Consider the following 22,170-nt stretch of genomic DNA (forward strand, 5'->3'; position numbering starts at 1 on the left):
AGGAAAACTCAGCAGCAGAGTGCTATTTATGTAAGAAAAGCATCACTGTCTGAGGCACTCAGGGCTGCACCAATTTTTGAATTAAGAGTTGGTTAAGAAATTATAACTTGGGGGCGGGGGAATCACCATCTGATTCCAAGCTTTTCTAAATTCATCTAATGGTGAACATGCAAAGCCATGATATTTCATTCAATGACATATCTGTATATTATTAGACTTTGAGGTGATAGTTATGAAACTGAGCCAGCGAATCAAAGCTAGAAACAAGGAAATCTCGATTGCACCACTCACTGCACCATTCTAGCTGATGTAGGCTCTGCTGCTGGCTAATCTTTTCTATGAGCTTCTGTATAAAATTTTCCCAAGTGATAGGCTAGGGACCAGGGACTTAACTCAAATTATCATCCATAAAAAGTGTTTTTTTCAACAATATAAAAATTGCAGATCTTTAATACTGAATAGAAGTCCTCATGTGAATGTAGATGCAACAATAAGCAAACAAAGGATTGGCCGAAAGACCAAATATCACTGGTATTTTATTTCCAATCTTCCATATGCGAGTAACATATGCATTTTATTAAAAACTCTAGCACAAGGATAGCCACACTTATGATTCATGAGTTTATCGCAGGTAAAATCAGCTCTTATGCGACTTTTACAAGTTCATATGCTGTTTAGGTTTGGGAGTTGGAGAAACTTGTTAAGGTTTCAACTAAATATGCAGTCTTTTACTTAGATAATAGACGCTTTGTATTCAATGGACTCTGTAAAAGAACAATCAAGCAACATTAAGATAAAGAATTCCAAACATAAAGCAGAGGGACAGATGTAAAGAAAATCAGACAAAGACAAGCTACTTGTCAAACACAAGAATCAAATTCTAGAATGCTTTCATAGTTGAATGAGCAAATTAAACATCATACTGAGATTATAAACCTAAATTATTCGATATGATCCTCGAATCAGAATTCTAAACCCACCTTGCATCGATGAAGGTGACTCACGGTCCTTTAGATTCTTTCTTGGGATGAATTGCTCCAACAATGGCCTCCACTTCTTCTTTCACTCTTTCAAACACGTTAGGGCCTCTAACATCATCAACAGCGGTGTCCTCGTCGATATCATCGCTCCTTCCATGTGTTTCTTTGTGATGGTGTGGTTTTTTATCATGGTGGAATAGTGCCTCAATTTCTTCCTTACCTCTCTCAATTATGTTAGGTGCTTTAACATCTTTCTCTTCCATATCAAAGTATAACATTAAAAAGAAAAAACCAGTAAAATTGTCAGTTAAATCACCCACAAAGCTAGAATGAACAAACCCAAAATCATAAAAGAAACTAATTGAGACTCCATTTACTCTATTGGGAATTGGTACCAACAAAGAGTTCATTTCTTAATAATATCAATACATCCCAGGAAAGAATTTATAGCTACACAGATTATTAGAAGAACCTAGAAAGCTACGATTTCCCAACCCCCCCCCCAAAAAAAAAAACCAATTTTTATACAAAAAGGGTGAACCTTTACAGATAAAGAAAAAGTAAAAATTTACACAAAATCTTAGCAAAGTCCAACAATCAGGCATAACAAATTCAATTAAAAGAAGAAATTAAGAGCAGATCATATAGTACCTGAGGGAGTATGTGTTGGATGATGTTTAGGTTCAGACATTTTGATATTGACAATATTTGAAACAGGAAATGTCAACTTCGAGTTTAGCAACTTTATGTTTATCAACTTATGCAAATGCGTCCTTGACTGTTGCTAATGATGACGAGGAAGGATCAGATTAACAATTGAAACACTGAACTGGGTCATTTTAACTGCGCTACATGCCCTTAATGGCCGCTTGAAATTAAGCTTCACTAATAATAAAAGCCCAATATTTCCATTCTACCCATATTAACACCTATCACACAATCTGATTCAAACAAAAAATGGCTTCACAGTTAGACCCAAAATTGAATATGTGTCCAGCATAGTGATCTCAATGGACCTTTAAGGGTCCATATGCCATTGTAGTTCCCTTTGGAAGCCACCACCTCACAACCATGTTCTTATTCACTACTTTGTATACATTTTGTAATTGCGAAAACAAATACAATAAACAAATTTCTAAATTGATTTTTTAGTAACGAATTCAATATTTGACTATAAAAGTTATTTTGGGGTTCTCTGATAAAATTTTTAAAAATTTATCAATTCTACAATAACATTCAAAGAAGACAATACTTTTAACGTTATCAATAGCAATAGAAACAAGTTTAAGTAAGTAGCATCTTATCAATAGTTTAAAGTTTGGGATTATGGGGAAACAGAAGCCATCAATGTGGGATTTGTGTCATTGCATGCGGAAACCAAACACTTTAAGTTAGCTCCCAAAAGCAATCAGCTCGGAGAAATGTTGGAAAGTTCTAACAAACCTGAAAAGCTAAAAGAGTTTGATTTCATTTCTCATGTATTATGCCTCTCCTTTTTGAAATCATTTTCCGATGAACACAAAATTGATTTAGGGTGTAATCAAATTAAACTAAAGAAAAAGCAAACCTTTATTTTTGTAATCAGAAAAAAAATAATAGTTCCCTGATAGAGAATAAGCAGAAAAGACGGTGATCATGGTGAATATAAATGTGGAAACCATGGTCCCGTTAGTCACGCTTATTTAGAAAAGGACCACGCACATCATCGCCATCTCTTCCTTTTCCCTCATTTAGTTACCATGAATTGCCTACTCCATTTTCTAAGCAATATCATTATAAACTATTTTTAGAAATTCATTCGCCGATTTAACATATTTCAGTCAACAATCGTGTTCTCTATAATGAAAGATGGCAATCTATAAATTTAAAGCTTGATTACCAATATATATATATTTCTCTATACTCAAATTATCATTTCCTACACGGGTTAACCTAGTTTGATTACCAATTGTCATGTTTTATATAATTACAACAACAACAATAATAATATCGATTTTTGTATTTTATACCTACATTATTTATTTACTTAAATGCCAAGTTGATATATAAAAATTCTCAATGTGATGGCAGTACAATCTTAGATGGGATTTGAGTTGATTCAAACTTTTGAATTGTTGTTGTTTATTCTTAAATTAGAATATCAAAATAATTTAAATTGTGACTTAATCTTCCAACAAATAAAAGGGAAAAGACTAAGAAAAGAAGTGATTTTGAAATAATTTTAAATCGCCACCAAATACATAGAAAAATCAAAAGAAAAAGCAATGGGAAATTAGCTTTCTTAATTTTGAGGAAACAAGTGAAGTTTCTTTCATGGGGGGATTGCCATGAAGAGAAGGAAAGCAGTGTGGGGACTAGTAGGGTTTTAATAGGCTTCCTACTTTCTTGCAGAATTGGGTTACATTTGCATAATTTGTTTTCACTACTTTTCTGGGTCCACAATTTTCTAATACATATCTTATTCACTCCATCTATTTTGTATAAAGTGGAATGCTATGTCATAAATTTCACTATTGGGTTATCTGTTTAAGGTTTAAATTTGGTTTGATATTGGAAAATCATTGTGTTTTAAAATATGGATTAAATTTGGACTCCAACATTCTAGGCCTAAGCTCGATTATTATTTTTAATTATATATTTTTATATAGTATGTAATTTATTCACATAAAAATTAAATTTATAATAATATATAATAATACTATAATGATAAATGTAATTATAAAATAAATTAAATTGTCTAATTTAAAACTTTAATAAAAGAGAAAACATATTAAATTAAAAAAGCAATTTTCATTAAAAATTTAAAATGGGTGAACCTAAAATAGATCCTTAAGTTAATCATTTACAAATATGGATGGGTTTGGACTAAATTTTAGATTTATATTTAGTCGATTTGATCTTAAGTAAGTATGATGTGTGTTTCCAACTCAAAAAAAATTAAATTTAATAATTCATATATTTATATAAATGTAGCACACAGTAGTAATTTGTTTTATATAAATATAATCTGTTAACGTATTCATATTAAGATTTTTTACAATGCATGAATGAAATGAAGGTTGAATAAATTAAAAAAAATTTAGTTACCCAAATAAAAAAAGAATATAGACATATATATACTACTTGGTGTGGGCCAAATTTATTGATTTGCCTAGTTTTGATGTATTAAATATCATATTCTTAGCTTTTAGATAGTGTAAAGGAGATTCCTTTTAATGATAAAGGAAAAATCTTTTGACATTTGAAAACTCTCATCTTTTCTAACTTTTATATAATACTAATCAAGTTGTTATTTATGAAGAAATTAAGAGGGAAAATCCTTTTCATTTTATTTCATTTAGAATCTTCTTCTACCTATTTATAGAGTAATCTTAGTCCATTTGAAGATCATTTAATTTTATGAGTGAATAGAACAAAGAGGAAGAGTTAAATTTAGTTGAGAAGTTTATAATTTACTGTAAAATCTACAGTCCTTTTCTCATAGCTTTGGGGCATTTTAGCATGGAAAAGGATATTACATAGTAATGCCTCTCTAAAACTCCCATTTTTTTTTTCTAAATTAAGTGTCATTAAAATATTGCTAGTAGGAGTATTAGTTAATGAAAAAAAATTTAATTATAAGAGAGAGAGAGAGAGAGGAATGAAAAAGACCCATACCAAAATCAATTCACTTGAAAGAAAGGACAAAGAATTAGAGAGTCATAGTTTGAAGTGTACTTTGGTTATTTGATGGGTTGCCTCTGATGGCTCAACAAATAAAGCAAATGAGGCTAAGGGTATTAATTGTTGCATGTGCATCAATAAAAACCAAAGAATCTTGTTTGGTCCTATTTCTTCCATCACAAGCATTCCATTCTTAATTCCTTTTTTATCTTTTTCTTTCATAAGCAAACCCTAAACTGTATTTCTTTTCTATGCTATTTGATATTCAACACTCCCATGGCTATAATACTTATACCATTTGGATATATTGGTACCAATAGAATATTGTCTCCCAATAAAGCATTTGCTTTCACCCCTTTTACCCTTTCAATCTTCTATATTTGTGATTGCAATGAGATATTGTCATTTTTTCTTACTTTTTAACTAATTTCTATGGGTTGGGATTTTTGTGTGTGTTTGAGAATGTAAATTTGTAAAGAGAAAATGATTTTAGAATAATAGGAGAAAGAGAACTGATAACAAAATTTACCCTTTTTTTTTCTATTTTATTAGTGTAAAATTAAATCTATCATGACAATGCAAAATTGCATTATTATATCCAATGGCTAAGCCATCTTGTTTGTCAAATTTTCAATATAATCCTTAAAATTTTAAGGATCAGTCCATATTATATATTCATCTTAAATAAAGGTAATGTATTATTGGGTAAAAGCAATATGATGGTTGTTGTACCAATAGTCGATTGTATTTATTTCCTCTACTAAAAAATAGATAAATTAATTCATGTATATTAGATTAAAGAACAAATTGTCCCATTCTGTTAAAATTTCATCCACTTGTATTATTAAAAACTAGTATGGTTGACGAAATAACCAGATAGCGACATGTGATGTGCCACATGTACCTCATACTATAGTACATGGAACAATTTTAAAATTTTTAACAGAATAACTAATTTACCATTTTCTTAGTAGAGGGGATAAAATGCAACCTAACTCTTAGGGATCTCTATGACACTTTTACCTGTATTGTTGGGTTTATATATATTCATATTTACAGTTCTTTGATTGGTAAGAGAGAAAATAAGAAGAAAAGAGGATGGAAGGTGAATTTATTTCTTTCAACACTTTCCCTTGTTTGGCAAAAAAGAAAATAGGAGAGAAAAGAAAATAAATAGATTTTGCACCTTCATTTCAAATTCAATCCTTCTAAACATGGGACCAAAACGCTCTCTTTGAACTCATTCTATTTTAAATTAATAATTTTATCTACAATTAGAACCTAAGTTTGGCCGACAAAGTTTTTTTTACTATTTCAATATATTTTTATAATTAAACTTAAATTTATATTAATAATAAAATAATCCAAGCCAAGAAAGATTTGCTCTTTAAACATGTCTATTTACAACTTCATTACAAACATTTTTCTTATCTTCTATACTAAACATATCAAAATAAACACAATTTTGCTTTCCTCAAAATTGACGTTATAATAGAGCAGACACATCTCCGTTATCAAAAAAGTGAAGAATTGGGTGCAACGATAAGAGATTTTATACACTCAAAGAAAAATATTAAGTTCAAATCTTGAAAATAACTACGTACGAGGTTAGTAAACTGTAATGTCCACGAGGTATGAAATTAGATGCAAATTAGGGGGTTATTTTGTATGAATCCATAGTGTTCCATGAACTGCTTTGTCTATTCCTAGTTGTGAAACATGTTTACACTCATCCTAAATGATTAATGTTAGATAAGCCGTTACTTTCAGTAATAAAATCATTAGAATTAAACTCAAATGTTGACATCTCAGCATAAAAAATACTAATAATGAACTAAAAAGAAATCTGTAACTAATTAAGATTATGGCCCTAGTATTTGTACCCAAATTCGTAATAAAGTTGGATTAGGTTAACCATTGAAAGATGGTAACAAATTTAGTATAAATACACCCTCTATCATTATATAGTGGCTGAAATGTTGGTCTAAAGGAGAGCAATTTAGCTTAAAGTTGACATTCAGCTAATTTTGGACGCCATTCATCAAATGGGGCAATAAAATATGACACTATTTTGGATTAATCTATTTTAAGCTAATTAAACAAATCCACATTTTTACCGTGGATATAAATAGACCCCCATCTTTTAGTCTTGCTAAATGTAGTTTAGATTTTATACCACTCCAAGAAATGTGATTAATTTTAAGATGTTAGGGTTTCTCACTTTTTCATAGGATGGAAAGGGCGTATCTACTTTTTCCCATATATGCATGTAATTGTATATATGTGTGTGTATGTACATCACTTGCATTGCAAGCAGGGAGATGGAGAAATATACCAGTTGATGAAAGAAAAGAAAGCTTGGGAGATGTGGTTGGGACTTTCTCCTAAGAGGAATCATAATTATGAATTAATCATTGTATACATTTAACACGTAATTTATTGTTTTCATCTAAGTACATACATATATGTATATGTATATGTCTATTATCCTCGTATGCCAATATTTAATAATATATACATCTATTTTATTTTGAGATTCGAGTGTTTATTTTAACATAAAAATAATAATATAATTTTTTATTTTTTATATTAAGGAAAATATAACAAAATATACTAAAACTCTATCACACATAAGCCACATTTGTGTTTAAAAATAACATTATTATATATATACAATTGATAGAGGTGATAAAATGTATATAATTAAAATAAAACTTTGGTTGGGTAGTAAATTTAAGGTTTTGTTAACTCAATTGGCATGGATTCGAATCCCATCATATACATATTTTATTGGTCTTTTAAAAATAATAATATTATGTGCTTTAAACATAAAGGAACAGTAAAGTAATTTTCTAACTGAACTCGACATGATTGATGAGTGAAACTAACTTAGTAATAATATTTAATACACAACAGTGAATGATTTTATTTTTCTCGTTAACCATAACTCGAGTCCTTACTAATAAAATTTTATGTATATTAGATTATGACATATAACAAATAAATTTATTAAAATTAATAATTTTTAATTAAAATGGAAAAATTAAATGTTTAATCATAGTTATAATTATATTATATATATAAGCCTCTACTTTTTCATATGTTTTTTTTTCCCAAACTTTTTGATATTGGGGGTATTCTTTTCCATGATGAACTTTACTAAGGAGGAAAGACAAGAAAGTTCATCTTTTTAATTGCCTCACCCTCGTTTAGTAGAAAGTATAAGCGTGATAATTAATCTTTAAATAAAAATATATTTTTGAAAAGAAATATATATATATATATATATAACAACTTTATTTTGGCCTGATTGATGTAGATCGGAGAAAAATAAAAGGTTTTGAGGAAAATAAAAATTAATTTTTCAAGATATTTGAGTTGGTTACATTAAAACACATGTGATCTATGTCTAATCAAATAAATAAAGAGTTATAGTGTGTATTTTTATTCCATAAACAACTTTAAAAATTTAATATGTGTCTCTTTAATTAAGTAAAATCTATGCCTAAAATTTGTTAATTTAATTAAAGTAAAATAATGTTTTATTTTTGCTTTTCTAGCTACTTAAAATAATATTTTGAAGATAAAGTAATTGAATATAGATTTTAAATTTTTTATTTATTATTATATAAATTTATTTAGAATTTTTTAACAAAACCAAAATTCTTATTTTATATACCTGAAAAAACTAAAATATTTAAATGAAAAATGTATATTGATGAATAAGAAAAATATCAAAACTTATGCTTATATATATTATAGATGTTTTATTATTATGTTTGTATGTGACTTTAATATCCAAAATATTTATATTATTCAAATTAAAATTTACAAATAATGTATATTAATTGTTTAAAAATATATTTTTCACAACATTTTCAAAAACATTTATTCTAAATGAAACTTTTAAAAATATTTTTAAGCGTAACAATAATGCTAAATTAACCCTGTAACCCGCCAATTATGGACGTAGAATTATCGTAAATCATTTGCTTCCTAAACATCACATTTTGCAATGAATCAATTAGATGAATAATTATCACAACATAAAGCAAGCTCATTTGTTCTTTTTCATTCAAATCAATTATTTACTTTTTGACTATAACAAATAAATAGTCAAGTCTTCTTAAATTATTTTAAAAATTGACACTGCTATTTTATCATTTTGTCCTTCAAACATTAATATATTAAATAGTAAGCTATTCTACTCATTTTCCACAACACAGAAAAACAAGAAAATTCATTCATTTCTCTCTTTTCTCTAAAATTCCGGTGTTTTGCAATATTCTATCTAGGAGTTTGGGTTTTAAGCGGGGCCATCTATGACCCTTCCAATCTTTCTTGAGAGTTGAACTTAGTGTGGTTTACTCGAGTTTCTTTCAGTTTATTTCTCGACTTTTACAAGAAGAGCAATCCTTTTGAGTTCCATCTTCCTCTGAATTTAGAAGTATTAATGTGTTAACCTTGGAGGCGAGGTTCATTTCCGATGACACTGATCAAGGCTAAATCGCTTCTAAAATTATGGCCCTTCCATGGCAGAATGATTGCTTTATTTATTTACACTTAATTTGATTTCCTATCAGTTCTAACAACTTTGTTTACAGTAGTATATTTCCAACATAAAATACTAGAGAGTGAAAGGGTAGGGTTGAAAGAAGACATTCCAATATAAATAAATGATTTAATTCCAACATTTTTATTGAATGTTTGTAAGAAGTTGGATTTTAGTTGGAAAGGGTTACAAGTAATCAATTTTGATGTTGTCAATTTCATTTAGCCTTTTGTTTTATTCACATTAATTACTATTCTCCATCTACATAACACTGCTAACTTCGTAAGATAATCAATAAAGTTTATTATTGATGAAATAAAAATCTAAGATACATTTTATAAGTTTGTAAAAAAAAAACATTTTCAATATATATATATAGTAATAACATAAATGATTTTTTATTTTAATACCACATTTTTAATATATTATTTTTACTTATATTATTTGTAAATCCGTTGCTTTTTTTTAAAATATGACAATTTTGCATTTTTAACGTAACTTTATTCAAATTTATAATTTTATCTATTTACTTTTATAACACAAAAACTAAAATATTCGAAAAACCTATAATATAATGAATGGGAAAGATTGATATAATGATTTCTTCATCCTAGAAAAATATTCGGCTTTTAATGTGGAAATTGGAAAGAACAGCATGCATTTGTACTAGGTGACCCACTTCTATCATATCATACGTGCCTTCTCTTTAATGATATATGATAAGTATTTTAGGTTTTGTCTTGATTTAATCCCTGTCTTAAGGACACACTCTTTCGAAGAAACAAGAAGCTATTTCCTTATAATATCATCCAATCATTCTCGAGTGATATATATATTCTAATTAACCTCTCTTTGGGTATGTATATATGACCCACCAATGAAAATTAATAATTTAGGTAAAAAACAAAAAACAAAAACAGTAAATTTGATTTAAGCATCTACTTTTGAATTTATGTTTACATTTTTCGTGGTAAGGTGGCCAATCTTGTCCGAGATCCAACAGAAGCTAGAGATTTGCATTAATTTTTGAGTTCAATAGTAATAATATAAATAAATAATTTATAAGTTTGTAAATATATTTTTATTTATTTTATTGTTCATATTCGAAACTACAATATGTCGTACAATGAAGTTGTAATCATAATTTATTAATGCATCAAAGATAAATTGATCAAGTTTTGGCTGTCTTCCATTGCTTAGATGCCAATCAACAATTTGGCTTTCATTTCGAGATTCTTTTCACCATTTTTAAACGTGATAAGTAACTGATAAATAGGAGTACTATGTGCTGTCCATGCATCATTAAATAATGACTAAAGAATCGTCTAGACATTGACTGACCAGACTTTTAATTAATTAAAAAAAAAAAAGAATGAAAAGTAGGAGTCCTTTAATGATGATAATTTAGAAAGCAGTGAGATTTTGAAGTTGAAGCAAGCTTAGGTAGGTAGCATGCAGCAACAATGAATTGTTGAATTAAAACATATATTATTAAACTTTGCATGGCTTTGAATGTGGTGGTTGATTACATGCAAAAGTTAAGTCATGTATAGAAGAAAGGAGTAAAATGGTAAATGTGAAATGATACTATCAATTTTTCAAACAGTTAAAATCCATTTTTAGCAGACACTAACAAAGCATCTATGGTGGGACAGTTTTACAAACCTTGCTGTCAATCCATAAAATTTTATTTTTACCTTTATATATGGGGAAGGTGGTTTTCTGTTTACTGTTTCAGTGATCCAATGGTGACCCACAAAAGATCACATCAAGAAAAACATGTTGATACAATCACAACCGTCAGATCAGGTGACCTCATTATTAAAACAAAACTCCCAGTGATGAGAGAGTTGAATATTTTGAAAAACCATAGTATGGGATTGGAAGGTCAGAATGTCAGAATAATTTTCATCAGCCAATGTATATATATTTCAACAAGTTTGATTCTTACATTAAGTCGATAAGTCCAAACATTGGGTCCCATCAAACTGCATGTGTGCCACGCGTACTGGGTACCCCCATGGTAAGGAGGATCCCATTATAAGCCATACAACTCTTACAGGTTCATACTGCAGTTTTTAGCCTTTTGCCCACAAACCCTAACTGGGCCACCATTGGTACAGTCCCTACATTAAATTCACCCCCCCCTCCCTCACTGTACTTTTCTTATCAGTTCCCTTCAAAGTTAATTTTTTTCTCACATTTTCTTGTAATCAAATTTCTAGGGCTTTTGGTCTCTCGTTTTTTTTTTTCACCATATAGAATCTCTCTCTCTCTCTCTGTCTCTTTCTTATATGCTTTTCTATTTTTCACTTTTAAGATAATCAAATTCTCTAGAGAGAAAAGAAAAAAAAAATGGGGCACCATTCTTGTTGCAACAAGCAGAAGGTGAAGAGAGGACTATGGTCACCAGAGGAAGATGAGAAACTGATCAACTATATTACAACCTATGGCCATGGTTGCTGGAGTTCAGTCCCTAAACTTGCAGGTTTCTTTATTCATAATAAACGATAATCATAACCTTTTTTTTTCTTTGTTTTACAATCTAAATTGCACTAGTTTTTTTTTTCTAACCCTTTGTTTTTTTGCAGACTATATAACTTCAAATACCAACTACATTTGATTCCTTGTTGCTGTTCTTTTTTGTTGTTGTTGTTAATTTTGAATGATACAGGCCTGCAAAGATGTGGAAAGAGCTGCAGATTAAGATGGATAAATTACTTAAGACCTGATTTGAAACGTGGGAGTTTCTCACCACAAGAAGCAGCTCTCATCATTGAACTCCATAGTATTCTAGGCAACAGGTTCTTCAATGTTTTTTTCATTATTATGGAAGTTTGTTGACTCATAATCATTGTAATAATCATTGCCTTCTTTTAAAAAAATATTGAAACAGATGGGCACAGATAGCGAAGCATCTACCTGGAAGGACTGATAATGAAGTGAAGAACTTTTGGAATTCAAGTATCAAGAAGAAGCTAATCTCCCATGATCATGTCCCAGCTTTGGCTTCTTTCGCTGATGTTCATAGCTCAAACCATACGGAGGAAGCTGGTTTCATCTCTCTAAATGCAAACCCTAATTTGATCCTCACTGCTCAACAAGACCAGCTTTATCTTTCCCCCACAGCACCTGTTCTACAAAGTTTCTGTCACCATGCAGATTTGGTTCACCATCATTTCCCCTTGACACCAATGCTCCCACCGCCACCACCCCCTTCAAATACAGCTTCCTTCGACCCTGCATGGACATTACCCTTTGGACCTCAACATGATCAAGATGATGATCAACATCATCAAGTCCAAGTTTTCAACAATGAAGCAGCTCAAAACTTTGTAAGTGACAAGCTTATGAATCCACCTTTCGACAATCCGTTAATGGGTCCTCCAACAGTGCCGAAACTCTGTGAAATCCTTGAAGGGAACATGGTGTGCAACATTCCACAAACATCATCGGTTTCATTAGAAAACAATATCGACCCACTAGTCTCCAGGCTATCCTCATGTTTCCCCCCGATACCTGCCGGTTCAAACTATGCACATGACATGCAGGTGGGGGCAAGCCAGATGGAGTACATTGATACCATCATCACATCAATACCCTCATCTTCATCATCATCGTCCTTATCGGCATTATCCAGCGGGCAGTATTTGACAAACCCTAATCTTCCTTCAAGCAGCTGGGACCCTTAGACAGGCATGGCGGATTTCATCACATCTTATATTATAATTTGGAGTGGATTTAGCTAGGTAAAAGCATTTATTTTCTTGAAATATAATATATTATATATGCATAAAATATATATAAAAATATATATGTAAAATGCAGGATCGGTCCAATATATGAGAGAAAATCAAATACTAAATGTTAGTAATTCAGATATTCAGCGAGGATAATGCTATCTTGATGATGTTCCATAAATAAATATGTAGGTTATTCATTTCACATATTACTCTTCCAGAATATATTTGTGTATCAGTTTCTTCTTCTTCTTCTTCTTCTTCTTCTTCTTCTTCTCTCTAGAGAATTCCTCTATAATATGTAGTGTTAGCTTTCTCTCTCTCTCTCATTTATAGGTGAAGGGACATTAAAACTCTGGGAAAATATTTCATATTTATACATTTTAGGTGGTTGATATATATATATATATACACACACATATATTAGGTTTTAGGAATTGCTGAGAATACTGAAGATCAATGTGTAGGGTATACATATATAGTAACTGGTAATTTATGAACTTTTTAAGGTCCTTAGCTGTTTTAACTTTTTGGAACAGAGGGAAGAGCATAAAGGATTAGAGCTAATAAGATTTGTTACTTATTCGCTAAAACCGAAATTTTTTTATGTAAAATTTTAGTTGATATATTTATTACATAATTTTATTTTTACTCGCATTGAAATGTACCATAGTTTAATATATATAATTTAACTCATTATATTTTTATTTTTAAAAAATTCCATGTAAGTCCAAAAGAATTACAACTTATATATATTATTTTGAAGGATAGTTATTTGGCATTAGTATTGGAGTCTTTTAAAAGTAAATAAACAGATAATTACTACATATGTTTAATTAATATAAGATTATAGGTGAAAACATAACTATTTAATAAATATATTTATAAATTATCAATATAAATAACAGATATAACTTTGGTTATGTTGAAAATTATAGAAGCTTGGGTTCAAATTTTATTTTGTATATATATATATATATATATATATATATATATATTTAATATTAAACACAAAATTACCCTCAAAATAGTACATTTATCATGTAAAACAAGAATTCCTTTTATCATTCTAATTGGTTTATATATACAATAAATCTTTTTTAAATATAAAAGGGATTTTGTGATTTCATCCCGTATGTTTCAACAAAACTAAAAATATTTAATTAATAATAAATTAATGCCTTCTACTAATTTTAAATTAAAAACAACGAAATTATATATTCACCACTATTTTTTTTTTTTACTTCTGATGCACCATGATTTATATTATCTTCTATAAAATTTTTACAATAAATCAAGTACTTGTTATACAAAGGAATATCTCAAATTTTTAATAAAAGAATAGACTCACTCCATATATTTTTTTATTGAAAGAAAATGGGTACAAAACAGATTTGGGTGAGAAGCTAGTGGGTTGACACTAATATAGCAAATATAGATGCAGGCCTACTTGGCGACTGATACTTTGATTGCTGTCATCAATGCTCCGCCGAAGTGGTAGGGGCCCATATTATATGGCCTTTGAGCCTTTTACTACTGCCTATGCCTCTAATTATGAACAACAGCAATATGAAGAACAACAATATTCATTTAGGCCTAGAAACATTCACATAAATTTGAAACAAATCAAAAGACCATATTACATGAAAAGCCCCCACAACAACAACATGAAGAATTTGCAGAAAGACCATGGTCATATTTAATTTAGACCATGCTATTTCCTTGTATCAACAAACAGCTAGAACAAAAGACAAACACCCGAGTTATTGATATTTTGGGAACCCCTAGAAGAAAAAATGAACAGGGAAAATACAGAACAAGCATTTCAATGGAAATTAATAGAAGCACTCAATTGATGACTAAATGTAATGCCTCCTGCGGATGTATACAAATTGATTGATTTAAGATTTTTTTTGTTGGCCTTCCCAGGGTTCTATTGCTCCACCTGAAGTGCACCGGAGATCCAATCTGATGCAGCGGTTTGAATGTCCACCTCAATTTGAGGACAAAGTGAGAAGGGAGTTACTGCAACCTGTTATTTTATAATTTCAAGCAGGAAAAAGAAAATGAATGAACCAAATCAACCACTGATGAACATATTGGAATCAGTTTGTGCTTATAGAGGTCGATTTCATAATCTTGAAAATGAAATCAATCCTTAGACTATTGCATGATTGAATGACAACTTACAAATCCGTTGTCAAGGGCCTTGAAATCCAAATCCTCTTCTGCTTCTTCCTGTTCTTTATTTATAAACTGCAAAATACGGGCAAGCATCTGACATGGGTACACTCAAATTGTTGCAAGGTTTTCCATACATTTGGAAGGTCATATCTTTGTACTCATATCCAGATGATATAAGATTTTGGGGCAACATTGAATATAGGCATTCACAGATACAGAAAAGGATTAATGAAAGAGAAAGTAAAAAATAGTAAAAGCAAAAGCATAGCTTTTAAACTTTTTAGATGCATATGCAACCTGATTTTATCGAACTGTTCAAATATATTACTGAAACCAGAAAACATGTAGAAAAGAAGATAATAATGGATTTCTTGTTCTCAGCTTCACAACTACGAAAGCAATTAATTTGGCTTCATGGAAATTAAGAAACTTTCAGATTTCATAGTTGGAATTTTACATACCTCCAGTCGAAAGTACTTTTTCACTTTATTTGTATCGGATTTAACAGCCCCAACCGACTCTACTTCTACATTCTGCCTTTGCGCAGATATGCGGCGAGCAGCACCCTAAAGAAAATATGCATATGCATGATCATGAGTGAATAGTGACAAAGATAATTGAGAGTCCCATTAAAGAGATTAATATAAAGAAATGATGCAATATAAGGGGGAAAAAAATTTACAGCAGCAGATGCATCTCGGCTAAGCTGTGCAAGTTGGAGCCCAAGGCTTTGTTGATTAGACATGAAATGAGCAGCAGAAGAAGGATGCCGATTAGCTGAAACAGCAAGCCAATTTGGTGCGGATCTCCACATACTTTGCTTGGTCAATTTAAAACCCTGCCATATATGAATGAATAAGCAAAGCATATATGGAGGACAAGACTAGTCAAAATCACTAACCGGAAAGAAACAAATATAGTGCTACATTTTGTTTTCAATCTAATAGATCCAAAATGTAAGCCTTCTAGGAGGATATGCACATTGACCTTCTTGTTATGCACAATAATCATTACCGAAACGATGAAAAAAATATTGATACATAAAAGTGAAAGAGGGGAAGAGAGCAAGCAGCTGATGTGCGCAAGTTCATAAATTACGGCAAAAAGAGAATATCAATTGCGTGTGAAGCAACATGTTTATGACTTTTTTTTTCTTTCTTTATCAAATCTAACAAGTCATGTGCTCCAAACCAGAACAATTGATGCATAAGATTTGATAAAGAAAAAAAAAAAAAGAGTCATAGTCATGTTAGACCGTCCTAAAGCTTTACCCCAAAGGACATCAAACTTCGAAGGCCATATGCCTATTTGGACATAACTTGGATTTAAATATCAGGTGCTGAATCCAAAACCCAAAACTGTACAGTTAAGCCAATACAACGTTTGGAACTTGGATTGTTTAAATGTACTTTTTTTATAAAACATACAACTACCATGAGGAAGCTTCCTCCCAGAGATGATTAATGATTTAAAGCCTTTCCGGTTCAGTGAAGCTTCTGTTCAAAAGTTGGGATGTTTTCAGCTTGAAGCTTCGCATTTTCAAAAACAATTTCACTCAGTCAGTTGGCGGCCGATCTTTTAAAAGGGAAATTGCATCAGGGAAACTTCTAATTCGTCAACAAAGAGCATGACCAGAAACTTCCTACAACCAGATCATATACTACCATGACGCTTTTTAAGAATGTCAATTCTCTTAAGAAGTTAAGGCATGACCCTAGTATAATAACCTTCAATATTGCTGTTTTTAGGATCATCTGGCATTTTGACATGATTCAAAAGGAATGAAAATTCACTTATAGTTTAGAAAGTAACCATACTCTGCACCTTGTGTCTCAAAATCTAAGAAATTAAAGGAAGAGATGGAGTGCTTCCAAAATTGCCCAATAATTTGAACCCAATATGACTAGCACTTGTACGAATAGATGAAACAAATATATTCCTCCAAGGAATAAGGAAATGTCCTCTTCATCAGCTCTTACAAAAGATTGTTCTTTATGATGAATACAACACCAAAATTTCGCCTCTCCTAACACTAGAAGGACAACAGACGGTCGAAAAACAAGAACTCTCAACACTCACCCTAAGAAAATTATCATCAACTACTATCATCAGCTACAATGCGATTTGCCTCGGTTTTATATAAACAAGATTGCAAGAGGTCATGTCAAGGAAGCAATGATACCCACATATTCAACTTAGGCATTTTTAATGTCCCAAAAATAAGGAATACAAACCTTGTTTGCTGAAGGAGAAGTAGGTATTTCTATACTTAGAAAGCAACTTTTGGGGAAAACACCCTTTTCGATATCTCTGATGGCTGCGGTTATTAAAGGTAAACAAACAGCAACCGCATCCTTAAAATCACTTTCTTGGCTTTCTTCCCTCTTCCTGCAAGAGTACCCGACAGTGGAAAGAACATTCAATCACGAAGTGAAGAGAAAAATAGTAGAAACTAAATCCCCGTAAACAAGTTTGTACCAGTTCAGTGATATTGACAAAGATGGTACACCAGAAACTAGTGCTTCTCTAGCTCCAGCCACAACACCCGAGTAAAACCTGGTATATTACACATTATCAATACACTTAACATCCAAACACAAGCCAAAAAGGTTTAATAGTAAACTAACAAGATAAAACTACAAAACACATGCATGAATTCATGCAAAGATTTACACATAGGAGATGAAAATTCAAAGAGAAACTTAAAGGCATCGTTCTTATAATAATCAATCAAGAAAGTCAAAGCAAATAGTATCATTGTGCAAACATGTTCAAAGACTCACATATGATGACCACAGCTTGATCCCCGGTTAATTCCACTAATTACCTGAATATATTATGAAAAATATAGTAGTCAATCAATGCTCAAAACAAAATCGAAATTTTCATTCATTGACAACAAGATGAAAGCCTTACCAGCAGGGGCTTAGACCACGAGAACAACGCCCCAGACAATGCTAAGGATACACAATCTACAGGAGTCCCTGAAAGCAGAGAACCATTGTTGAAGCTGATTAAGATCAAAGTCAACTCAAACCAACATTAAAATTTAGACAAGTTTGCAGACATATGTGAAAGAATAAGGGTGACAAATTAAGGTCCTAAATGTTCTTTCTTACAATAGTAAGGTTTCATATCCCAAATTCAAGAAAACAGAGATAATTAATTTAGCTGAAATTGAATATCACAAATGCAAAAATCAAATCACACCTGAAACTTCATAAGCAGTGGCACCATCGATTTCTGCCGGAGTAACAGTAATTGTTTCTCGGACAGTCACGGAATGACTAGACACAGATTTGTCCCTAAACCAATCCATTCAGAAACTAATAAATCACAGCAAATTACTAAATTCAATAGCCAAAAAAGATGGAAATTAAATATATTAGACATCCAAATTACTAAAAACAAAAGCACACATAACAAACCAGGAATTATTATAACCGACATTTCCAAATATGAATTGATAAGCACACATAACAAAAGAGTTATTATAGATGAAGAAATGCATAGTTTCCTATTCCGGTAATAAAGCAAGAAATAAAAAAATTAGAGAGAACCCAGATTAGAAAATGCAAAAATTAAGCCAAAAACAAACCAGGAATCAGAAAATTCTGTGAAATTTCAAGGAAAGAAAAAAAAACCCACGATTGAGGAGCGCAAACATGGACATTGTAGAGGCCAGAACGGACCAAAGCTTGAACGAGATAAACAAGGCCAAGTGAATCAATCCCTTCACCGTTGGTAACCAAAACGACAGGCTTGGAGTTGTCGTTTTCATCAGAAGCAGAAGTAGATGTCTCAGTAGAATCAGTAACGGCGTCGGGTTTTTGTTGTTGTTCATCGTTATTGGTGTTGGAGTTTCCGCCTTTTCTGCTAAGAAGAACTTCCTGGAGATTGTTAACCAAACCAGGAGGTAACATGTTTTTTTTAGTAGTCGTCATTCCTTTGTGAAAGAACAATGAATGATTGAATCAAAACCCTAAAGATAGATTTGGTTCCCCAAAAAAAAAAAAGAGGAGATGAAATATGGGTTGGATAAATAAGATATAGATGGATAGACCGGGTCTAACGGGAGACTGAGAAAAAGAGAGAGAAAAGAAGAGATTTTAAGAAGAAATCAAAAGGCTTTTTGAGATTGAGAGAGAGAAATATTAGTAATAATTAACAAGGGTGGGGAACTGGGAAGAAGGTACAGTTTTTTTTTTTTTTCTTTTGGGTTTCGTTTTAATGGCGAAAGATTTTTTTTTTTTTTTACATCCATACATGTCAGTCGTAAAGCGTTAATCCCTCTCCTTTTAAGTTGCAGTTTTAACTTTGTCTAATTCTGCTTCCAGTCCCTATACCTTTTACAAATTTAACATTTTAGTCCTTTGACTCTTTTATTTTTGAAAGTATATCCTTTTACTTTTAATCCCAAAAGTTCAGTTTTTTTTACATTTCATAATTAAAGTTCAATTGAAAAACTGAAAAAGTTTTGTTAAGTTAGATCACATGACATTTTTAAAATATAAAATTTCATCATAACATTAATTTAAAACTTGTGAAACAGGCGAAGTTAAAAATAAAAATTTTGGGCAGAAATTAAATTGTATATTTTAGGATAATAAAAATATAAGTTTACTATTTTAATAGCTTATATCTTTATAATTTTAAAAATTTGAATCAAAATTTTATCACTTCTTGAGGTCAAAATATAATTTTATCATTTACTAATTTAAAATTTTATAAATTATAAAATGAATTAAATGGAAAATTTTCCTTTTGTAAAATAGTACTAAAAAGATTGTAATTTTATACTTAGAATCGAAAACTCTACCATCTCAAATTCAACATTTTTGTTTGCCTTTCATGCATGTAATGTTTGCCTACTTGACTATTCATTTATTTAAAAATATCATTTAATCCAGTTTAACGGAGTTCTTTCTATGGTTTAATTATAAAATCAATAGAGTAAAAGGACTAAACTGATGAGATAAAAAAAAGTGTAGGACTGAGAGGAAAATTAGGCCTTTTTAACTTTTCCACATGGTTCGAGACTGGTCCTAAAGAAACATCTTGTCACTGTAAGGAAATGTTAATCGGTGTTTGATTAACAAACGGCTCAAATTAGTCTTTCAAAAAAAATGTTTTAATTTAAGCTTATAAGTTGTGTTTTTATACCATCGGATGCAAAATTTTTGTTCTTGAAATTCAGATTTCGAATAGAAAATATGAAATCATGTGGACAAGAACTTGTGAATAAAGATTTCTACATAAAATTTTATCCATTTGGCAAATACATAAAAATATTTGTACCTTAATTGATTTTCAAGGCTACCTGATGATGCGTTACTTGGTTATGGGTAAATGGTATGAAGTGAGAAGCATGCAATTGGCAGTTTTGTAAGAAATATAAAAATAATGTGTTGAATTTCATATTTAAAACAAGATTAAAGTAAGCAAATGTCGTTTAGTACTTGGTTTTATTGTACGTACCAAATTAAAATAAAGTTTTTTTTTTTTTTATGAAAACATAATGGAACATTGTTTAATGGAGTAAATAGACTTAATTGGGGTGTGGCGCTCCACCTACTTTGACTTAAAGAGACATCGGGGGTATTGGCCTTCCGCTCTTCACGTTACCACATGACTTTTTAAAAACAGGAATATCTTTTGTGGGAAATAAATAATATTAAAATAATAAAAATTAATTAATTGAATTTTTATACTGTATATTGGTAAAAATTATGTTTTTTTATTAAATTTATAATTTTAATCTTATAAATATAATATTTTATATTATTTTAAATAGTTTTAGATAATAATTAAATATATTAGCGTAAATATTTTACCTATCTTTAAATTTTCCTTTTTCAAATATGAATTTTAAAAATTTTACCTTTACCCCAACTCTTATCTAAGAAAACATATACAAAGAAGATTCTAAGGCAGTGATATCAAAGCTAGTATAGTAGTGCGGTGCAGTGCATTTAGTTTATTTTTTGTCTTATATTACAGTATCTAATTTTACTACCGCCGCTACTTTTATATTAACTAAATTAACTTTATTCTTTTAGATAATATCACCCAAGCCCAAGGCACAATATATGAAGTATCATTGTTGGTTGAATTTCAAATTCAATCCTTAATTGTTGTGTCTGAGCTAAATTTAGCATTTAATCAGTGTAGAGTCTTCAACAATCCACCCACTTAGATGTTTCCAGTTCCTTGGTGTATGTTACTCCCTTCACCAAGTAATTAATACTATATTAATGTAAGTAGAAATTAGTAGGTGTACCAGATCTTACAAATTTCCCTCATTATATTATTTATTGTCCTTTTCTCATCTCTCCCAATTTGGTCATTATATATCTTTGCCAATTCTTTTTTTAGCAAAGGTGATATCAGAAAAAATAATAATACATGTGTTGTTTTTCATTTTCTTCTATTAATATTTGATATGTATGTACATGTATATTTATAATTTATACATAATATATCGCATCTATCAACAAGGTCTTAGTTGAAATAGTAAAATTGAGAGCTTGAGATTTTGAGGCTTGAGCGTCCACATTCAAGCCTTATCTGTATAAATTATGTATGGGAAAGTTAATTGGTTGAGTTAATTATTTAATTTAGTATTTGTAATAATTGATTATGATAAATGTTGAAAAAACATAAAAATAAAAACACATAAAGCACAATAAAAAGAATCGAAAATTAATATATACTTGGTAAAAAGACTTCTCCAGTCTTCCTCAATTTCGAAATTAAGCAAATTAATCCCCCTAAATAAATCAGATAAATTTAATCTCTATCGGTTTCAAAAATGATCAACTAAGGACAATTAATCACGATGTTAATGTAACAAATTTAGCCTTCAAAGTTTACACATTTTGTCAATTGGTCTTAATTTAACAAATTTACCCTGCAATATTTGTGTAAATATATAAATCTGAGGTTTGAATTTGTTGAATTTTTTAGAATTAAGGCCAAAATGACAAAATATGTAAACATTGAAGGCTAAATTTGTTATTATATTAATCAAAATTATGTAAAATTGATGTAA

At 30.3% G+C, this 22,170-nt stretch overlaps 3 protein-coding genes across 3 annotated transcripts; 1 reads left to right on the plus strand and 2 right to left on the minus strand.

Annotated features, from left to right (window-relative positions):
• Positions 1-726: 726 nt before the first annotated feature.
• LOC105777955 (hypothetical protein) lies at positions 727-1,800 on the minus strand. The gene is made up of 2 exons (XM_012601490.2): positions 1,632-1,800; positions 727-1,236 (listed from the first exon to the last, which is right to left on the minus strand). Exons 1-2 carry the CDS (start codon positions 1,669-1,671, stop codon positions 1,001-1,003), a joined length of 276 nt encoding a protein of 91 aa, XP_012456944.1. The 5' UTR covers positions 1,672-1,800; the 3' UTR covers positions 727-1,000.
• Positions 1,801-11,431: 9,631 nt separating this feature from the next.
• Positions 11,432-13,209, plus strand: LOC105777015 (transcription factor MYB26). Its single transcript, XM_012600053.2, has 3 exons — positions 11,432-11,683; positions 11,870-11,999; positions 12,092-13,209. Exons 1-3 carry the CDS (start codon positions 11,551-11,553, stop codon positions 12,885-12,887), a joined length of 1,059 nt encoding a protein of 352 aa, XP_012455507.1. The 5' UTR covers positions 11,432-11,550; the 3' UTR covers positions 12,888-13,209.
• Positions 13,210-14,505: 1,296 nt separating this feature from the next.
• Positions 14,506-19,375, minus strand: LOC105777014 (uncharacterized). Its single transcript, XM_012600052.2, has 10 exons — positions 18,768-19,375; positions 18,330-18,424; positions 18,036-18,103; positions 17,903-17,946; positions 17,598-17,675; positions 17,354-17,507; positions 15,802-15,957; positions 15,581-15,685; positions 15,126-15,191; positions 14,506-14,967 (listed from the first exon to the last, which is right to left on the minus strand). Exons 1-10 carry the CDS (start codon positions 19,061-19,063, stop codon positions 14,869-14,871), a joined length of 1,161 nt encoding a protein of 386 aa, XP_012455506.1. The 5' UTR covers positions 19,064-19,375; the 3' UTR covers positions 14,506-14,868.
• Between the last annotated feature and the right edge of the window lie 2,795 nt (positions 19,376-22,170).

Source organism: Gossypium raimondii, chromosome 10 (assembly GCF_025698545.1).
Source record: "Gossypium raimondii isolate GPD5lz chromosome 10, ASM2569854v1, whole genome shotgun sequence".
Taxonomy (NCBI): Eukaryota; Viridiplantae; Streptophyta; class Magnoliopsida; order Malvales; family Malvaceae; genus Gossypium; species Gossypium raimondii.

Coding starts and splice junctions, on each gene's coding strand:
- LOC105777014 (XM_012600052.2), bottom strand. CDS start 19,063: ATGACGACTACTAAAAAAAACATGTTACCTCCTGGTTTGGTTAACAAT. Junction 18,425..18,767: donor CATGTTTGCGCTCCTCAATC/GTGGGTTTTTTT, acceptor GGATTGGTTTAG/GGACAAATCTGTGTCTAGTC. Junction 15,958..17,353: donor CTTCTCCTTCAGCAAACAAG/GTTTGTATTCCT, acceptor CATATATGGCAG/GGTTTTAAATTGACCAAGCA.
- LOC105777955 (XM_012601490.2), bottom strand. CDS start 1,671: ATGTCTGAACCTAAACATCATCCAACACATACTCCCTCAG. Junction 1,237..1,631: donor TCCAACACATACTCCCTCAG/GTACTATATGAT, acceptor TTGATATGGAAG/AGAAAGATGTTAAAGCACCT.
- LOC105777015 (XM_012600053.2), top strand. CDS start 11,551: ATGGGGCACCATTCTTGTTGCAACAAGCAGAAGGTGAAGAGAGGACTA. Junction 11,684..11,869: donor TTCAGTCCCTAAACTTGCAG/GTTTCTTTATTC, acceptor TGAATGATACAG/GCCTGCAAAGATGTGGAAAG. Junction 12,000..12,091: donor CATAGTATTCTAGGCAACAG/GTTCTTCAATGT, acceptor ATATTGAAACAG/ATGGGCACAGATAGCGAAGC.